The 19,866-nt window shown below is 53.4% G+C and overlaps 1 protein-coding gene across 1 annotated transcript; it reads left to right on the top strand.

Moving 5' to 3' along the window:
* Window positions 1-7,958: 7,958 nt before the first annotated feature.
* LOC135892806 (phospholipase A2 inhibitor NAI-like) lies at window positions 7,959-14,750 on the top strand. Its single transcript, XM_065420602.1, has 5 exons — window positions 7,959-8,118; window positions 10,782-10,898; window positions 12,679-12,831; window positions 13,201-13,341; window positions 14,536-14,750. Exons 1-5 carry the CDS (start codon window positions 8,070-8,072, stop codon window positions 14,748-14,750), a joined length of 675 nt encoding a protein of 224 aa, XP_065276674.1. The 5' UTR covers window positions 7,959-8,069.
* The last annotated feature ends 5,116 nt before the right edge of the window (window positions 14,751-19,866 follow it).

Here is a 19,866-nt window from a genome sequence, read left to right as displayed (position 1 = left end):
CTCTCCCGGGGCTCTGCCCTGCTCCTGCCTCCCCGGGCTGGCCCCAGATCCCCTCCCCCGGGGGGCTGGGGTCCTGTTGCGGCTTGCGCCCCTCTGCCTCCTCCGCGGGGCAGGCAGCCCCAGGGGGTTGAGAACGTGCCACCCCTTCCCCAGCTTCCCCCTCCAGCAGCCCCCGCACCGCCCGGCCGGGTCTGTTCAGCCCTCGGCCCCACCGGGTCCTGCCCTGCCTCATGCAAGTGGGGCAGCCCGGCCCGGCCGGACTGGGGGAGCCACAGCAAAGCTTCGCCCGCAGCTGGTGCAGGAGACGAGTCTGGCTCCAGCCCAGGCTCCGGCATCAGCCTGCAGCCGGGAGCGGAGCCACCCCCCGCCGGCTCGGCTCAGCCCAGCCCCGCTCTTAAAGGGACAGGGACCCTACCGCGGCTTGTGCCCCATTTCTCACAGTACTCATGATGGGTTGGATTGTCACAGCCCAGCTCAGCCACACAAGGGAGTAAATATTATCTTTTCCAAGTAGACCCGCTGATATGGGGATGCCCCTTTAAAGGAAGGCCCGGGAACAGGTATGGACAGGGGAGTCCCTCCAGTGGAGGGAGAGGTGAGTGTCAGAGGTAGGGTTACCATACGTCCGGATTTTCCCAGACATGTCCAGATTTTTGGTCCTCAAATCCCCGTCCGGGAGGAATTTCCAAAAAGCCGAACGTGTCCGGGAAAATAGGGAGGCATGGTAAGGGGACCGCCTCCTCCCCGGGCTCCAACTTTCCCGGCTCCCGCCACTCTCCACCGCGGCGGGGGCCGAAGCAACTGCCCCAGCGCAGCAGCAGCCGGGGGGCGGAAGGGAGGAGGGGGAATGTGGGGTGCTCAGGGGAGGGGGTGGAGTTGGGGTGGGGGCGGGGTCCCGTGGAGTGTCCTCTTTTTGCACTATTGAAATATGGTAACCCTACCCCTGAGTCATCTCTTTGCCAAGCTGAACGCCCCTAATCTTTTTAATCTCGCCTCCTATGGAAGCCGTTCCGTGCCCTGAGATCAGGCTTAGAACGACCCCAGTGGGGAATTAGGCAGCACCGTGTCCCGGGCACCAGGCTGGGGGCTCTGGAACGGCTCGGAATGAAGTTCAGACAGGCCCCTCCTGCAGAGACCCCCCTCGGGCCAGACTCTCACCAGGGCCAGCCTCTGACCTCGGAGCGTTCAGCCCCCTGTTCACACCGCGAGCTCCCCACAGGGAGTGCCGCTGAATCATACACCTGTGAAAGCCATACCCGGCCCCCCAAAGTGCCCTGCCCCCAGCAGTGACTCAGTCAGTGTGTGACACAGAAGGGTTGTTTAGGCTACGATTATGTCACGGAGGTAATGGAATCTGTGACTTCCAGAGACCTCTGTGACACTTTCTGCTTCAGCCCCGGGGCAGCGGGGCTGGAGCTGTCAGCCAGCGGGGGCCGCAGAACTCTCAGCTACCGCAGGCAGTAGGGCCCCGTGCAGCTCCCGGCTGCCAGCCCCAGACCTCCGAGCCGTGGCAGGCGGCAGGGGGCTCCCACTGTTCCCAGTCACTGTGGGTGGAGGGGGGCCCCCGCAGCTCCCCACCACCACGGTGGTGGGGAGGAAACCCTGAAGCTGGAGCTGCAGCGGGTACTGGACGCCCCCCCCAATGCCCCATTTTGTCACGGTTATTTTTAGTAAAATCAGAGACAGGTCATGGGCTTCCATGAATTTTTGTTCTCCAGCTCCTCCGGCTGCCTCGTGCAGAGGATGGGCCCCGGCCATCAGGTGCCAGGGAGGGGGTGGCTGAATCGGGGTGCAGGGACACATAGGGATGGGGGAGGAGGGCTTAGTGTGTATTAAACTCAGGACAAATGGCTGGGGGGGGGGAGGGTAGAAAGCAGTCCCAGAAGGTTAAAAGGCCCTCCTCCCTATCAACTGGGGAGGGGTGATTATGGCTCAATCAGGTTCAGCTCAGAAGGGGTTATCAGCTAATTCCAAGGAAGGGCTGCCTGAGACCTTTTTTAAACCCTCCCCTGGGGGGAGAAGTGGAGGAGAGAGAGAAGGAAGGAGTCAAGCTACCAGTAGGTGAGTAGCAGTGACCGGAGAAGGCTCTCTGGGGGGGAGGCTGCATTCCCACCCATAAGGGAGAAAAACAAGCCTAAAATACTGGCTGAGAGAAGGGCGGCCTGCCCCTGTGCAGCCCAAAGGGATTGTTTTACCCCAGGCCCATCTCACCAAGGCTAAAAACAGCTGAGGCTACTGAGACTGAGAAGGTGCCTTGCCACAAGGGACATGTGGACATTGGCAGATCATAGAATCTCAGGCTTGGAAGGGACCTCAGGAGGTATCTAGTCCAACCCCCTGCTCAAAGCAGGACCTAATCCCCAACTAAATCATCCCAGCCAGGGCTTTGTCAAGCTGGGCCTTAAAAACCTCTAAGGAAGGAGATTCCACCACCTCCCTAGGTAACTCATTCCAGTGCTTCACCACCCTCCTAGTGAAAAAGTTTTTCCTAATATCCAACCTAAACCTCCCCCACTGCAACTTGAGACCATTACTCCTTGTTCTGTCATCTGGTACCACTGAGAACAGTCTAGATCCATCCTCTTTGGAACCCCCTTTCAGGTAGTTGAAAGCAGCTATCAAATCCCCCCTCATTCTTCTTGATGTGCCTGACTGAATGGGAGAGGCCAGGGGTCAGTCAGGGTCTGCATGGGGCAGGCTCCCCAACTCCCTAACAATCCCTCCCTCCACCCCCGAAAAAACCTGTTCCACACTTCTCCCACCCGCACCCAACAACCCTCCAGGGTCACTCCCAGGCTCCTTCCCTCTCCCTCAGCTCCTCCGTTACCCCGACTCCCCCCAGCCTTTGCCCTGCTTCTGAGGGGTATGGGAAACACATTGAGTGATAATTCATTTAAACTACAACACAGCAAAGTTCTGTATTAATGTGCCTAGTAAGGAGTCTATTTATCAAAAAACATTTCCTGAATCTTTTTCATTGTCTGTACTGTTACAAACATACTTGCTGACAGGTATTTTGAAATAAATTACCAAAATAATTGAAAGTGATTATATATTGTTAGTTTGACAAAGAATATGCAGAATTTTGAAGAATTTTACAATATTGTGTGCAGAATTTTTAATATTTTGGTGCAGAATACCCACATGAGTAAATAATTTAAATGATCATTAACAGAAATCAGAGGGGTAGCCGTGTTAGTCTGTATCAGCAAAAACAATGAGGAGTCCTTGTGGCACCTTAGACTAACAAATTTATTTGGGCATAAGCTTTCGTGGGTTAGAGCCCACTTCATCAGATGCATGGAGTGAAAATACAGGAGCAGGTATAAATACAGGAAAGGATGGGGGTTGCTTTATTAAGTATGAGGTCAGTCTAACGAGATAAATCAATCAACGGCAGGATACCAAGGGAGGAAAAATAATTTTTGAAGTGGTAAGAGAGTGGCCCATTACAGACAGTTGACAAAAAGGTGTGAGTAACAGAGTAGGGAGAAATTAGTATTGGGGAAATTAAGTTTAGGTTTTGTAATGACCCAACCACTCCCAGTCTTTATTCAGGCCTAATCTGATGGTGTCCAGTTTGCAAATTAATTCCAGTTCTGCAGATTCACGTTGGAGTCTGTTTTTGTAGTTTTTTGTTGAAGAATTGCCACTTTTAGGTCTGTTATTGAGTGACCAGGGAGACTGGAATGTTCTCCTCCTGGTTTTGGAATGCTATGATTCCTGATGTCAGATTTGTGTCCATTTATTCTTTTGCGTAGAGACTGTCTGGTTTGGCCAATGTACATGGCAGAGGGGCATTGCTGGCACATGATGGCATATATCACATTGGTATATGTGCACGTGAACAACCCCGGATGGTGTGGCTGAGGTGATTAGGTACTATGATGGTGTCCCTTGAATAGATATGCGGACAGAGTTGGCACTGGGGTTTGTTGCAGGGTTTGGTTCCTGGCTTAGTGTTTTTTGGTGTGTGGTGTGTAGTTGCTGGTGAGTATTTGCTTCAGGTTGTGGGGCTGACCTCGCAAGTTCAATTTTAAAATTCATTTTTATGTTTTTACACTGTTAGTACCTTGAACTGAAGTGTGTTTTCATTTGTCTGGAGAAAGATCAAAGGTGTTGTATAGATAGATTACAATGTTTAAGAGTTTATTTCTAGTTCCTGGGCAACTTAATAGGAAAAGAAAACACATCGCCATTGGAAAATTTACTGGAAACACACCTTGAGGTGTCGTACAGCTGATTGGCCAACATGGGTTTCCCATCTATTGTAATATTTTCTTTCCAATTATCACTTTAAAAGCTTTTTGTCTTTCCTTGTTTTTATAAGGTAGTGCCAAAATGACTTTCTTCAATCACTTATTAGATATTCCATTTTTTTAGAAGAATGTGTGACGGGAAACTCAGCATCTTTAGACTTCATAACTTTTTCATGAGGAATGAGATGCACTTTTAATTTGTGTGTATATTTGCTTGTATATCATTTTTCAAAAGGCAATATAAATGAAAATAAACAAGTGTGTGGGTGTTTGAGGGGGATTGGTGGCACATGGTAAGGACAATGATATTGAGCAAATATTCTGCCTGAATTTTATTTACCAGTTAAAGTTATTAGTTTTTGTATTAAGGCCCCAAAACTGATATAGGAAAGTAAATGCAAAGTAATGCACATTTGAAAACCGAATCCCAGCTATACATATACAATGATTGGGTCTAAATTAGCTGTTACCATCTAAGAAAGAAATCTTGGCATCACTGTGGATAGTTCTCTGAAAACATCCACTCAATGTGCAGTGACAGTCAAAAAAGCAAACAGAATGTTGGGAATCATTAAGAAAGGGATAGATAATAAGACAGAAAATATCATATTGCCCCTATATAAATCCATGGGATGCCCACATCTTCAATACCATGTGCAGATCTGATCACCCCATCTCAAAAAAGATATATTGCAATTGGAAAAGGTACAGAGAAGAGCAACAAAATGTTTAGGGGGCATGGAACAGCTTCTGTATGAGGAGAGATTAATATGACCAGGACTTTTCAGCTCGGAAAAGAGATGACTAAGGGGGGATATGATAGAGGTCTATAAAATCATGACTGGTGTAGAGAAAGTAGATAGGAGAAGGAGTAAATAACACTTTCTTAACACAAGAACTAGGGGTCACCCAATAAAATTAATAGGCAGCAGGTTTAAAACAAACAAAAGGAAGTATTTCTTCAGACAACGCACAGTCAACCTGTGGAACTCCTTGCCAGAGGATGTTGTGAAGGACAAGATTATAACAGGGTTCAGAAAAGAACTAGATAAGTGCATGGAGGATAGGTCCATCAATGGCTATTTGCCAGGATGGGCAGGGATGGTGTCCCTAGCCTCTGTTTGCCAGAAGCTGGGAATGGGTGACGGGATGGATCACTTGATTCCCTGTTCTGTTCATTCCCGCTGGGGCACCTGGCACTGGCTGCTGTCAGAAGACAGGATAGTGAGCTAGATGGACCTTTGGTCTGTCCCAGTATGGCCACTTTTAGGCTTTTATGACCCCTCAAGGCTTGGGGTGGGAATATCTTGCTGTATTACCTCCTGATTGGTCTAAATTTACACACAAATGTAAAATATGGCTCTAAACTGGGCTTTATCTCTAATCTTCTTTCTCCCGAAAGGAATTAGATACAGTGCTCCTGTTAGCTATTCTCAACAGTTGACAAGAAGGGGTGAATATTGGCCTCATTAATATTCACCCCTTCTTGTCAACTGTTGAGAATAGCCCACTTCCACCTTCATTGAATTGGCCCTGTTAGCACTGACACCCCCCCCCCTTGGTGAGGCAACTCCCATCTTTTCATGTGCTGTGTATTTATACCTCCCTACTGTATGTTTCACTCCAGGCATCTGATGAACTGGGTTCTAGCCCACGAAAGCTTCTGCCCAAATACATTCCTTAGTCTCTAAGATGCCATAAGGACTCCTCGTTTTTTCTCTAACCTAGTGGCTCGCAACCTTTCCAGGCTACTGTTCCCCTTTCAGGAGTCTCCTCTCTTGAAAACTACTTGCTTACAAAAGCAGAAATACAAAAACTAACATCACAGCGTTTTTTCAGTCAGTGTCTGAGTTTTCTCTAAGCCAGTGGCTCTGTATCCCTGGTACACAGACGTCTTCAAGGGGGTAAATCAACTCATCTAGACATTTGCCTAGGTTGTCAACAGGCTACAGAAAATGCACTAGTCAAGTCAGTACAAACTAAAATATCAGACAATGACTTGTTTACCCTGCTCTATAAAATATCCACTGAAATGTAAGAGAAGTTTAAATACTGACCCTGCAGATGGGAACACAGGGACGTGAAAACGTCCCACCATCAGCCCTCAACACACACACACACCCCCTCAACACACACACACACCCTTGACATACCCTCAACACACACACACACGCCCTCAACACACATACCCTCAACACACACCCCAACAGCCCTCAACACACACACGCACACACACACCCCTTGTCTGCCAATGCCCATGTAAGCAGATGTGTTCCCCCAAGTTTCCCCTCACGTGGAAAACTAAGACAAATCAGAGTCCTGCAATGGATACAGGAGTCTGGAAAGGTTGAGGGTCTAACCCACAAGATCCTGCTCCCTCGGAGAGCTGGGGATTGAGCCCCAGTGTCCTGGCTCCTGGCCCCCTGTTCTAACTCACTAGCTCCTGTCCCAGAGCTGGGAAGAGAGCGCAGGAGTCCTGACAACCCGTTTTAACTACTAGACCTCACTCACTCCTCTATGGAACCCAGGAGTCCTGACCCGCAGGCCCCCTACCTCCTGCATTAACCCACTAGACCCCACATCCTTATGGAACCCAGATGTCCAAGGCCCACCCAACCCTGCTCTCCTGTGCCCTGCTTCCACTCTATAGACCCCAGGCATCCTGGCTCCCACCCCCACTTCTCTAACCACTGGATCCCGCTTCTCCCAAGGACAGGAGTAGGATGTAGGAGTCCTGCCCTTAATCGACATGGCACCAGGAACAGAACCCAGGAGTCCTGTCGTTCCGTTCCTTTGCTCAGACCTGTGACCCCATGTTCCACCCAAGCCTTCCAAGGGGAGCTGGTATCGCTCATTCCCCTAATTCAATTTCCCGGCAGGAGGGGAGGAGAATTTGTCAGCATGCAAAGAGCCGGCAAGAGGAACAGGAACGTACAGACTGTCCCAGGAGAAGTGTGCAAATCCGTTAAAGTTTCTATATTGCATCACAGCAGGTACCTGAGCCCTTCTATAAAAGGAGAATGAGACACAGGGACAGCCCCGGTGTGACAGGAAACAGGGAGAGCCTGGCACAGCTTTTCCACTCTGCAGGATTAGTCACCGACTTCACCCAGGCAACTTTACTCTAAGGAGCATTTGGTAAGTGATACCCCTCCAGTCTGTTTGTGCTCTAATCATTAGATCCTACTCCCCTTCTGAAGCCAGGGATACACCCCGGGTGTCCTGGCTCTCAGCCCCTCCTTCTCTAACCACTAGACCCCACTCCTCCACCATATGACTATTAATGGAGGTTTTGTATTGAGGACTGTTTGCAATGGCAAGCTCTCACTTTAATGGACTGGGGGAGAGTGGGGTTTCCTGGTCCTGCTGTCTGGCTTGGGGGCTCTGCAGGGAATTGTGGGAGCAGTGGCAGTCTGCTAAGAAGCAGCCTAGAACAAGGTGGGCTGAGTTGTCTCGCTGCATAGAGAACAGCCTGCTTTGTCTCCCTCTTGTTTGTGGTTTTTGTGGGTGATTGGCCTTGATCCCCAGAAACAGAGTCACCTTACGCTGCAGCATTCTGGCACGAGTATTTGAATTTTGCATCTGACTTCTCCATGTGGGTGCCACGAACATACCAGCCTCAAAGGTGTCCGAGGTGCAGCTACCCCAGAGCTGTGGCCAATGGCTCTGAGGTTTCAACCCCCCGTCAATGGGCTCATGCATTTGCAATCTCTCTTCTGAACTCATTTCAGCCTGTCTGTGATAAATCCCCCAGCTGGAGATTTGGCTGCATCCAAGACCCCAGCACCGATCTACTGGTTCCCCATCACCATGGAGGCTTCTCTTGCCGTCTGCATCCTCGCTGCTCTCCTGGCTACGGGTGAGTGGGGTCTGTTCCTACAGGGGCTGATTTCCTAACTTCTCCAACATACCTCCAGCTCAGAGCCGCCTGCCGGGTGAAACTGTTAGTTAACGTAACCGAAAAGCAGCCACAGGATAACGGGGGCTGAGCTGGGGGCGTCTGAGTGACAACGTCCCAGGAGGAGAGGGCTGGAAGTCACAAAGTCCCCGTGACAGCGAGTGAAACAATTGTGGAAATGGGAGGAAATATTTATTCTTTAAATCACTGACTGGGTGTGTTTCAGAGCCGGCCAGAGGCCAAGGATATTCCTAAAGGGAATTTTCCCCACGAGTTTGTCTGAAAGGCAGCAGATCTGAATTTCACTCACAAGAGTTGAAGATGATATAAAAGGCATTTTACTCCATCCCCAGATGGGGTTAATGGGCCGCAGCTCCGTTGGTGTCAATGGACCTCAATTACATTCAGGGGAAGGTGAGGGGACAAGGAAGGGACAAATCAAGACCCCTCATGTTCTCTCTCCTTAGGGTGACCATATTTCCCTGTGCTGAATATGGGACACCTGGTCAAATTACTCGTATTCCAGCGGCAATCAATCAGAACTGTGCAGTACAAACATCCAAATTAACATCAAGTTGGCGGAGCTCCTGATAAAAAGAAATCAGGCGTAGCTGGATTCTTTTTATTTACCTTCTTATCTTTAAGGCTTTATTGTTTAGACAGGGAGGGGTGACACAAGCACACCCACACGGGGGAGGTGACACACACACACACACACACACACACACACACTCCCGTACACCTCTTTCACACGGGCGGTGGGGGTGACTGACCGACCCTCCTCTCCCTGACTAAAAGAATAGGAGTACTTGTGGCACCTTAGAGACTAACAAATTTATTAGAGCATAAGCTTTCGTGGGCTACGACCCACTTCTTCGGATGCATATAGAATGGAACATATATTGAGGAGATATATATACACACATACAGAGAGCATGAACAGGTGGGAGTTGTCTTACCAACTCTGAGAGGCCAATTAAGTAAGAGAAAAAAACTTTTGAAGTGATAATCAAGATAGCCCAGTACAGACAGTTTGATAAGAAGCAAGTGTGAAAATACTTACAAGGGGAGATAGATTCAATGTTTGTAATGGCTCAGCCATTCCCAGTCTTTATTTAATCCTGAGTTGATTGTGTCTAGTTTGCATATCAATTCCAGCTCAGCAGTCTCTCCTTGGAGTCTGTTTTTGAAGTTTTTCTGTTTTAAGATAGCCACCCGCAGGTCTGTCTTTCCCTGACTGGTGCTCTCCACCCTCCATTACTGGCTGGGCCCTCAGGATGGGCCCGATTCTCCCAGTACCCGGTGCTGCATCTTCCCAAGGCAACACGCGGGGGAGGCACAGGGTCAAATACCCCCTGCCCCCCCCAGATTTCTGCCAGGGTTCATACTGGAACATGGCCAGCAGCAGCCTTTCAGCCCTGTGTGGGAGGGAAGGGATGGGAGCTGCTTCGAGCCACAGGGGGTGTTGGTGGGGGGAAGAGATGACCTGGCTTGTGTCTTTGCAGAGTTCATCTCTCCATCCCAACCCCCAACCCTGGCTTCCCTGTGGCTGGAAGCTGGCCACAGACATAACCCAGCCATCCAGTGCCCTGGTTACAGCACGGACAAGAAGGGGTTAAGCCCTAAGGATGCAGTTTGAACCCGGGCCAGGGAACCTGACTGCAGGGGCTTTAGCGAACCCGGCCAGAGAGGTGGCTAAGCAGGGGCGGGTGCCAGGGAATGGAGCAGCCCCGTGTTCCCTGGGGGCAGGACCCATGGCGGGGGGGTGGGGGTCCAGTGAAGAGGTTGCTAAGCCCCTGCTCCAGGGACTGCTGTGGATCCTGCAGGTTCGGGGTGGGAACAGGCTGGAAATCACTTCTCCTCCCCCCCCCCCCAACCCCAGAGCTTAGCTGAGGGGCGGGGCGCCTTCCCCGTGCCAGCGCTGTGCGGGGCTTTGGCACATGCCGGGCTCGGCTCCTCCTGGCCGGCGCCCTGAGCCGGAGGGTCTTTGGCTTTCCCGGGACACCAGCCCAGTCAGAGGCAGTGGGGGGAGGAAGGAGCTGCCGGCCAGGCTGCTGGTGAGCTGAGCGCTCCGACCGGGGGCTGGCTCTCTGCACAGCGCTGGGAGCAGGACCTGCCCCACCGGGGGGGATATGGAGGAGCAGCGGGGCAAGGGGGTTGAGGGGCAAAGCAGGGAGAGGACAGCGAGAGGGGGAACATGTGAAGGGCAGCAGAGGTGACACATAACCAGCTGGTGCCTGCCCACTCAGCAGCCAGCGCCGGCCGGAAACAAGACGGAGGGTGGGACCCTGCTGTCTGAGAGCCGACACGCAGCGGGGGCTGCACTGACAGACCAGCGGGGAGAACGGCCGGCCCCACGCGCTGCATCTTCGCCCCACCACCAGCCTTGCACACCCACCCCCATCGTCAGCCACTGGACCCCCCCACTCACCGCTGGTGGGTGGGCAGCTGGCGAGCAGGAATCCGGCCAGCAGCAGGACCCGCCAGTACTGATGGGGGAGACAGTAAATACGGGACATTTTGTCTGTTTTTAAGAAATATTTGGGGCATCTGCAGGAGGCCTTAAATAGGGGACTGTCCCTTTAAATACTGGACGTCTGGTTACCCTCTCTCTCCTTCTCCAGGGACCTGTCTGCAGTGTGAGGTTTGCGCTGGAGCAGGAAACAACTGCACGGGCAGCATGCAGACCTGCGCCGCTGGGCAAGACTCTTGTGGCATCTTACTTACCGAAGTCATAGTGGGTAGGTGAGATGGACCCTAACCAGCCTGGGTCAGGGAGCAGGCTGGGGAGCCAGGACTCCTGGGTTCTGTGCTACACCTTCCTCTGGGACGGGAGTGGGGTGGCTGGGTTCAAACGGGCAATGGCTGGGAGCCAGGACTCCTGGGTTCTGTGCTGCACCTTCCTCTGGGATGGGAGTGGGGTGGCTGGGTTCAAACGGGCAATGGCTGGGAGCCAGGACTCCTGGGTTCTGTGCTGTACCCTGTGGGCTAGTACACCAAAGGGGTCTCAGTCTCGGTATTGCAAGCAGTGGGTCTCACATGAAAGGCCCAGCAAATTCACAGTGGCTGCAGCTTGGACAGTTCAAACACTGTCCTGGCGACAGGTTGATGTGCCGTCAGTAAAGGCAGACACCCGGACCGTGTAAAGAAGAGGTGATAGGTAGAATACCACCAACATGACAAGGTTGCCACTAACTGTATGAACTGAACAGAACGAGTTTGCTGTAAGAAAGCGTCTCAGACATTTTTACTAGCAAAGCCGTCGTAAATATCAGGGAATGATTTTCTATTTCATTCACGGCAAAGAGGGGGAGGAGAGGGAGCCAGATCTTCCTCCCCCAGACAGAGCCAGCTGCCCTACGGCGCTCTAAGGAAACACCACCGCCCCCACAGTGCTGCTCCAGGGGGCAGAGCCGGTGCTGGGGCAGGGAACTCGGGGACGGGGCTCTGGGACCCCGAAAAGTCACAGCGGCTGCAACTGAAGCCTCTGGTGGCCACATGTGGCCACTGTAGCTGCACTTGGGAATCAATCCAGGTGACTAGCCAGCCTGTGGGCCAGGGGCCCACTCAGGATGGGATCCGCAAAAGCCAGCACAGCCAGCAGAAGCCACCTAAGCCAGTAGGAAATGCCGAGGAGAGGGGTGTGGCATAAGCCCCACCCCTCACCCAGAGTTCGACGCTAAATCCACACCCAGCTCTGGTTGGGCTCCACAGCCGGGAACCCCTCGCCGGGAGTCTGGACTGGGTCAGCCCTTCATTGTCAATGGCGGGTGTGGTAGAGAAAGGGCTGCCCTGAGACCCCAGCGGCTGGGCACTCAGACGGGCCATGGGGGAGTCAAGTTCAAATCCCCACTTGGCTGAAATCAGGCTGGGGACTTCAGCCCAGATCTCTCCCCTGCTGTGGTCATGCCTGGCTCTCTGGTCTCCGGGTGGGTCTCTCCTGTTTGAAAACGCTGCACGTTTCATGAAATAGTTGAACATTCTCTGGAACCTGATTCTCCCACACCAATGGGGAGCGTCCGACCCTGGGTATATGGGGGCAACCCCCCACCCTGCCATCTCCTGTCATGGCCGGGCTTTGTACAGGGTCCGGATCCGGTGGGTGTGCTCCGAGGGCGTCCCCTGGGTCAGGCCCTACAGGTGATATTGGCAGGGGAACGCCTAGTCTGTGAATCCCGCCATGGCTAAGGGGTGGCTGGACGCCTGGCATTGGGATTTTGGCGGCCCGGCATGTACCCCCTGGTGGGAACTTTGGCGGCGAAAGGATTTTCTGGGCAGGAGATTTGGGGCCCTGGGTTAGGCGGCAGCTGAGTGGGAAGCTGGATGATTTAAGTGTTCAGTTTAGGAGTTGAAATTGCTTTTTTTTATGGCCCTGCAGGACCTCTGGTAAGTCATGTCCTCTCTCTGTGCCTCCGTTTCCCCATGGGTAGAGGAAGGCTAATGGCACAGGGCATCATTGTGAGGTGGACGTCAATGGGGTGGGAGTGGAATGGAATAAATCTGTCTTCTCCTCCTGTGCAGTGGGAATTAAGAGACAGAGCATTCACAAGGGCTGCGTGACGTCCAGCCAATGTAAAGCCGACCTCGTCTCTATGAATTTTGGGAATGAAATGACAACAAGGACGAGCGTCACCTGCTGCGTGGGAGACGCCTGCAGAACTGACAACGTTACGTGTAAATCTCCCCTCCCCGTTCCCCTGCACCTCCTGTTTCCTGGAATGTACCCCACCTTAATTTCCTGAGTCTGGTCCTCCTGCTGCAGGGGGCACCCCATTGGATAACACTGAGCCACTGGGGGAGGTGGAGTTTGGTGGGCGGGGCTCTAGGCTCCCACCAGGTGTGAACCCAGCTGACCCCACCCAGGGCGGGATCCAGGGCTCCCTGCTGCAAACCTCTCCCCTGCCCCTGCTGCCCCCAGAGCTATAGCTCCCCCTGCAGGGGGCACCCAGGGCTAAGCTGTGCAGCCCCCAGCTGCTCTCCCTGCCCCGACGTCTCCTGGGGCTCGTCCCCCGAGCTGACTGCGTTTGCTCCGCTTCTTCCCAGTGCCCCCGGCTGACACCAAACCCAACGGCCGGAGCTGCCGTGGCTGCTACGCTGTGTCCACTGATCACTGCCATGAACAGACCATAGCGTGTACTGGAAACGAGACCCACTGTATTAACGACACCGGGACCATAATGATTGGTAACTTCAATTCTTTTATTCTGGGGTTATTTTTCCTTTGCTCTCCCCCCTGCAGGGCAGAAGCGAGGTGCTGGGTTGCTAGGGAAAGGTATTGGCTGCAGGTCAGGACACCTGGGTTCCGTTCCCAGCCATAGGTGCTGGCGCTCGGGTTGCTGGGGGTGGTTTCCATCATATGCAGGGTTTGCAGTTTGGTTCCATGGCTCTCAGCACCCCCACTCTCCAAACTGACCCAGCGTGCCTGTTCCCAGTGTATCCCACACACCACCTGGGAGTGGGGTTCTGCCCCGTCTAGTGGCACTGAGACCACTCCGAGAGAGATCAAATGAGTCTGGTTTAAAACCTTAGCTAAGCATCAGTTGGCTTTTAGCTCATGCAGTAGGGACTCATGCACTAAGCTCCACAGGCCCCAGGTTCAATCTCGCCTGCAGACGACCAGGGTCTGTCGGTGTTACACCAGCACTGGCCCCCGGTGTGACCTTGGACTAGTGTCTTCCCCTCCCTGTGCCTCTGGTGCTCCTCCATCCACTGCCTGTGTCTAGTTTAGTCTCTAAGCTCTTTGAGGTAGGGACTGGTTTAGTCCTGGGAGCGCCTGACATGCCAGGCACTGACAGACCCCAGTGAAGATAAGGGACCCGTGCTGTGCTGGGTGCTAAAAACTAATAGGAAGATATAGTCCATGCCGCTGAGAGTCGCTGTAGGCATAGTGAGGATCATTGTCCCCATTTAAGAGGTGGGGAAACCGAGGCACGGAGCAGTGCCGTGACTTGCCCAGTGTCACACAGGAAGCCTGTGGCAAAGCTGGGATCTGAACCTAGTTTTGAGGAGTCCCATCATGGTGCCTTAATTCACTACAAAGCCACCCTGCTTAGAGATCCCAGTGCTGCCACCAGCACTGAGCTGCTGCTTTGCTAAATGAGACGTGCTGCTAATCCAGGCCTGATCCAATGTGAGTGCTGTCGGTGGACTCTGGCTCGGGGCTGCAAGTGACTTGTTCAAGGACACACAGTGCATCTGCGTTGGATGGGGAGGGCATGCGGGGCCAGGCAGGCTGTGGGGAGTAGAGCAGACAGGGAGATGAAGGCTGTGGGGAGTTTGGATGGGCCCCAAGGAGGGGGACGCTGTTGTATCCTGCTCCAGCTTGAGGAATGGAGCTGCTCTCTTGACAACAATCGCCTGTCCCCCAACCACACACAGGTGGAAAGCCAACGGAGATGGTCATGAAGGGCTGCGTTTCTGCATCGGTGTGCCCCCACTTAAAAGTGGGTTCATCGGACTTCACAGGGATCAGCTTCAATCTAACCATGAACAAATGCACAGAGGCTTCCGGTGCGGCGGGTGTGGCTCCGGGACAAGCCGGGCTCCTCCTCACAGCCCTCGCTGGGCTCTTCCTGCTGAAGCTACTCTCCTGATTCCACAGCCGGTGCAACGGCGACACTGCAGTGAAATACACCCTGCAGCCCGCATTAGCTGCTCTCCCCCCGAGGGGTTCTCGGCTCCTGGATGGACTCACATCCCCTTGATGTTGCTGCACTGAATAAAACACACTGGAGACCAAACTCTGGAATTGTATTTATTTCAAATGGGAAAAAAAAAATAGTGTGTGTGTGTGTGGTGCCATCAAGAAGCCTGTTAGGAACATAAGAGTGGCCACAGCTAGTCCAGTGTCCTGTCTCCGACAGTAGTACAACCAGAACTTCAGGGGCAGTGCACAGAACACAGTAATTTAGGACAGACCCACCCTGGTCTTCCCCTCCTGGCTTCTGGCAGTCAGAGGTTTAGGGACACCCAGAGCAGGGGGTTGTGTCTCCGAGCATCTTGGTTAATTGCCATGGATGGCCCTATCCTCCAGGAACTGATGGAGTTCTTTTCTGAACCCTGCTATACTTTTGCCCATCCCCTGGCAGTGAGTTCCACAGGTAAATTGTGCATTGTTGGGAAAAACACGGCCCCTTGTTTGTTTGAAACCTGCTGCCTGTTCATTTCTTTGGGCGACCCCTGGTGCTGTGGGACAGGGGAAATATTATTTCTCTGGTCACTTTCCCCACCCCATGGCATGATTTTCTAGCTCTCAGTTGCATCCGTCCCTCCGTCGTCTCTTTGCAGAGATAAATGGCCCTAATCATTTTAGTCCCGCCTCCTAAGGAAGCTGCTCCATGCCCTGAAATTAGGTTCAGAAAGACCCCAGTGGGGAAAGCAGGTACCACAGGCTGGGGGCTACACAGCCCAGGAGAATGTCAGTTCAGCCTCCGATGGGGGCTGGGAGCCAGGACTCCTGGGTTCTTTCCCCGGCTCTGGGAGGTAGGTGGGGTGCATTGGGTTGAAGTGGGGAGCTCTGGGAGCCAGGAGTCCTGGGATCCATGCAGAAAGGACTGAGGGTCTGGTGACTGTCACACCCTCCCTCCTTTCCCACAGCACAGTGCCCATAGCCCTGCTGCTGCGTCTGACCACAGCGAGGCCCAGCCCAGGGTGTGAGCAGGTCTCGGATCTATCTCCCCAACGTCACCGCAGAGGACAGTGGTTTGGAAGTGAAGTGGGGCGGGAAGGGGGCTGCGTCTACACTTCCAACAGGGAATTGTGGCTGTTGGGTTCTCTCCCTGCCGTGGGGCGAGGAGTGTGGGCCAATGGCTGTGACGGAGGATCCCAGGAGAGCAGTACAATGCCTACTGCCCTCGCCCAGGTGCTGCTCAGGAACAAGCCCTCATCTCTACTTCCTTATCTGCCAAATCCAGGGCCTGGGGCATCTGCTGGCACCCGGCAGGGGCGGGAAAATGCCTTTCCTTGGAACAGGACTGGACAGACGCCAGCGGCTCCAACAATGCCAACGCCGGCATCTCCAAATGAACCCGGGGGCCCTCCAGCCAGCGCTGCTGCAGAGCAGAGAGATCAGGGGCTTTGCTGATGACGTTCCCCCTTTCCCACCCGAGCAGCTAGTCAAAGTTCGGCCAAGGTTAATGTTGGACCAGGTGGAATTGCAAAGCCCCCTGCTCCCGCCCTGGAGATGTGAGTCTCACTGGCTCCAATGGACGTACTTGGCTGCCTTCAGCCAGGACCCAGGACATCAGATCTCTGCCCCACCCTTAGCAGGGAATCCAGGGCAGGACAGAGCATGGCCGGGGATGAGCTCCCAGCCCAAAGAGGAGTGAATTGCAAGCTAAGACGTACGTGGGTGTGAACGTGACCTGGAGTTTTTGGAGTAGGGCCAGAGGCGTTTTTGCTGAGCGTTGTTTGAGGAACCTGTTTTGAGGGACAGGAGGCAGAGCACCCAGTGCAGGGCAAATTTTGGTTAACATCTACTTTCCCTATAGGGCCATCTTGTTTTGCCTTTTGTTGTTGTTGGGCATCCATGTTTGTTCCCCTTCTTGTCCACTAGTTTGCCGCCCTTTGGAGAAAAGGCGGGAAAGGCTAAGAGCACATGACCAACTCATCTATCTACCCGGCAATGGGGGGTTATAAAAGGCCATCTCCCCAGTCACTCAGGGCTGTCCGCCTGAGAGGCAGCTAGTACCTCCCGCTTAGGGTTAGGTTGTTAGCCCATAAGGTAGGCTAAGGCCATAACAGCTCTGGTCTTAGGGTAGGGCTACCTACCTTCACGCCATCGGCTGTCCTTAAGATCCGGAGCACGTACACACACACAGGGCGACACGGGGAAAGAAGACCAGAGTGGGAGAAGGCCGATGTAGCTGTTCGGAGCCCCGTTTTCATGAGGAAGGCCAGCCAGGGAAAGAGCAGCTACCTGTCCGTGGTCCTGTTGCCTCCTGTCCTGCTGGGCCTGCAAGCATCCATCGTTCCCGTCGCCTGCGATGGTAGAGTGACATCTTAGCACTCCTGGCCACTGACCTTTGTGCTCAGGGTGGGTCTGACCTCCATGCTCTTGTGTTAACTGCCAACGCTGGTTTGTATTTGGCCACTGTAGCAATGCGGGACTCACCCCGCGGCGCCTCCTGCTGGTCATCTCTGGGAATTAGCATTTCCAGCCCCCGGAGCGCCCTCTGCAGGCCGGTGTGCCGCTGCCACTTGGCCCACGTGTCCCTCCCAGGACTCCAGTGCCCCGTTATCTGGCGTGCTGCCCCCTGGCAGTACATCCCTCAGTCTCGGGGTCTCCCCTCCCCGGGGAACCCCTATCCCCACCTCGCCTCCGTCATAGGCTACTGCCAGTCACCAGCTAGCCCCCGCACCCTGGGGCAGACTGCAGTGTCAGCCACTCATCATAGGGAAGGTTAGGTCTGGACCTGCTGCCTCTCTCTGCAGCCCAGTGCCTGTATGGGGCCTTGGACAAGGCCCTCAGGCGCTAGGGGGCAGGACCCTTCTCCCCGGTGTCGGCCTCGTGTTCAGGGTCAAGTCCGGTCTGCCAGGCCTCGTGCCGGGTGACTTCTCCCTGCACTGGGCCTTCTGCCCAGCCCCCCACCCCAGCTCTCCCCAGCCGCTCGCTGCACTCGGCGCCAGTGGCATGTGTGGCAGAGCCGGTGCCTGCTGTTCCGGCTTCGCACCCGCGGCTCCCTCTGCGGCTGGGCCCTGGCTCTCCATAGGCGCGGCTGGTCTGCGCTGCTCCAGCTCCCGGCTCCCCCTTCTCTGCCCCCAGCCCAGCTCGGGCTGCTTCTTTCCCCTTAGCTCTGCCCTATCCTGCCTTAGCCAGCCCCAGCTCACACAGAGGATGGGACCCGGACTCCTGACTCCCTCACTGGCCTGCCCGCCCTGTCAATCAGGCTGACCTGGAGCGCTGGCCTCTCCCCATTGGCCCCGGGGCCTGTCAGTCTCAGGATCCTGCTTTGTCTTCGACCCTTCCCCTTTATTTTAGTACTGGGAGAGGGCCACACCCCCCGTGCCACGTGTCAGTGAGGGGCCTCAGCCCCCCGGCACTTCCACGAGGAGCTGTGAGGAAATTTCCCATCACAATTTGCTTTTTTTTAATGGAAAATCAGGTTTTTCAACTCAAAAATTTTCACAGCAGGGACCTGCTTTCCTCCAAATTTTTCCATTTTTGTCAACCCCCCTCCACCAAAATTATTTTTTTTCCCCAGTTTTTGGCCATGTTCTCTTCATTTGAGTTTTTTTGGTTAAAAATTGGTTTGTTTTTGACAGTTTCTGTCCAAAAACTTGTTCAGATTTCAGCCCAAACCAATAAATTTTCCACCTGTTTTTTTTGCTGAAAACTGTTTCTGTTTTGATAGTTTGGGCTCAAACCATTTCTGGGTTTAGGTAGAAAATTATTCATGTTTACGCCAATAATGGTTCAGTTTGTAGCCAAAACGTTTCCAGTTTTTAGTGCTTTTCAACCAACATTATTTTGTATTTTCAGCTTGAATGATTTTCATTTGGGGCTGAATTTCTTTTGCCTGCAATTTCCTGCCAAAAGTTTTGTTTCAGATTTTTTGAGGTTTTCACGGTTATTTTTTTTTTCTGATGAAATCTGACATTTCCTCTGGGTTTGGGGCAGGAATCCAGCTCTACTCTTGCATAACATTTGTGACAGTGTGAGGGAGCTGGGGCTGACGGACAGGAGGAAGAGACACAGAGGATAAGCCCAAATTACAACCAGCTTGAAACCAGAGCTGTTGTCAAGGTCATTGATGGGAGCCCCTGGAATGATTTTGCCAGAATGGTAGAATCTCAACTCCATTGTTTCAGAGTTGGCCAGCGACCAAGGATATTCCTGAAAGGGGATTTTCCCCGCGAGTTTGTCTGAAAGGCAGCAGATCTGAATTTCACTAACATGAGTTCAAGACAATATAAAAGGCATTTCTACATCAAGATTCCCAGTTGGGGTCAATGCGCTGTTGCTCCATTGGTGTCAATGGGACCAGATCCGCAGCTGGGGTCAGTTAAATTCAAGAGAAAGTGAGGGGGCAAGGGAGGGATGAATCTAGACCCTCATTTTCTCTCTCTTTCTCCAGGGACCTGTCTGCAGTGTGAGGTTTGTGCTGGAGCAGGAAACAGGTGCAAGGGCTGTATACAGACCTGCGCCGCTGAGCAAGACTCTTGTGGCATCTTTCTTACTGACAGCATACTGGGTAGGTGAGATGGACCCTAACCAACCTGGGTCAGGGAACAGGCTGGGGAGCCAGGACTCCTGGGTTCTATGCTACACCTTCCTCTGAGAAGGGCGTGGGGTGGATGGGCCTGAACAAGCAATGGCTGGAAGCCAGGACTTCTGGGTTCTATGTCAGACCCTATGGGCTACCTCCCAATGGGGCTTAGACTCAGCATTGCATGGCTGAGTCACTTTCCTGCGCCGTGCCTCAGTTTCCCCATGGGTAGAGGAAGGCTAATGGTACAGGGCTGTCGTTGTGAAGAGGACAGTGATGAGGTGGGAGTGGAAGGGGAACAAATCTCAGACTTCTCCTCCTGTGCAGAGGGAGGTCATTCTCACGGACTGTACAATATCAAGCGAATGTAAACGCAGCCCCATCTCTATGAATTTTGGGTACATAATGACAAGGCTCCTCCTCCCAGCCCTCGCTGGGCTCCTCCTGCTGACACTTCTCTCCTGATTTCCCACCCGGTGCAACGGCGCCGCCGCACTGAAAT

The sequence above is a fragment of the Emys orbicularis genome, chromosome 20 (assembly GCF_028017835.1).
Source record: "Emys orbicularis isolate rEmyOrb1 chromosome 20, rEmyOrb1.hap1, whole genome shotgun sequence".
Lineage (NCBI taxonomy): Eukaryota > Metazoa > Chordata > Testudines > Emydidae > Emys > Emys orbicularis.
The sequence above is the reverse complement of the archived record's forward strand: the minus strand, read 5'-3'. Positions and strand labels throughout refer to the sequence as shown.

Excerpts from the sequence above, each read along its gene's own strand:
- LOC135892806 (XM_065420602.1), top strand. The coding sequence starts at position 8,070 with ATGGAGGCTTCTCTTGCCGTCTGCATCCTCGCTGCTCTCCTGGCTACG. Across the intron at positions 8,119-10,781 it reads CGCTGCTCTCCTGGCTACGG|GGACCTGTCTGCAGTGTGAG; the intron begins GTGAGTGGGGTC and ends CTCCTTCTCCAG. Across the intron at positions 10,899-12,678 it reads ACTTACCGAAGTCATAGTGG|TGGGAATTAAGAGACAGAGC; the intron begins GTAGGTGAGATG and ends CCTCCTGTGCAG.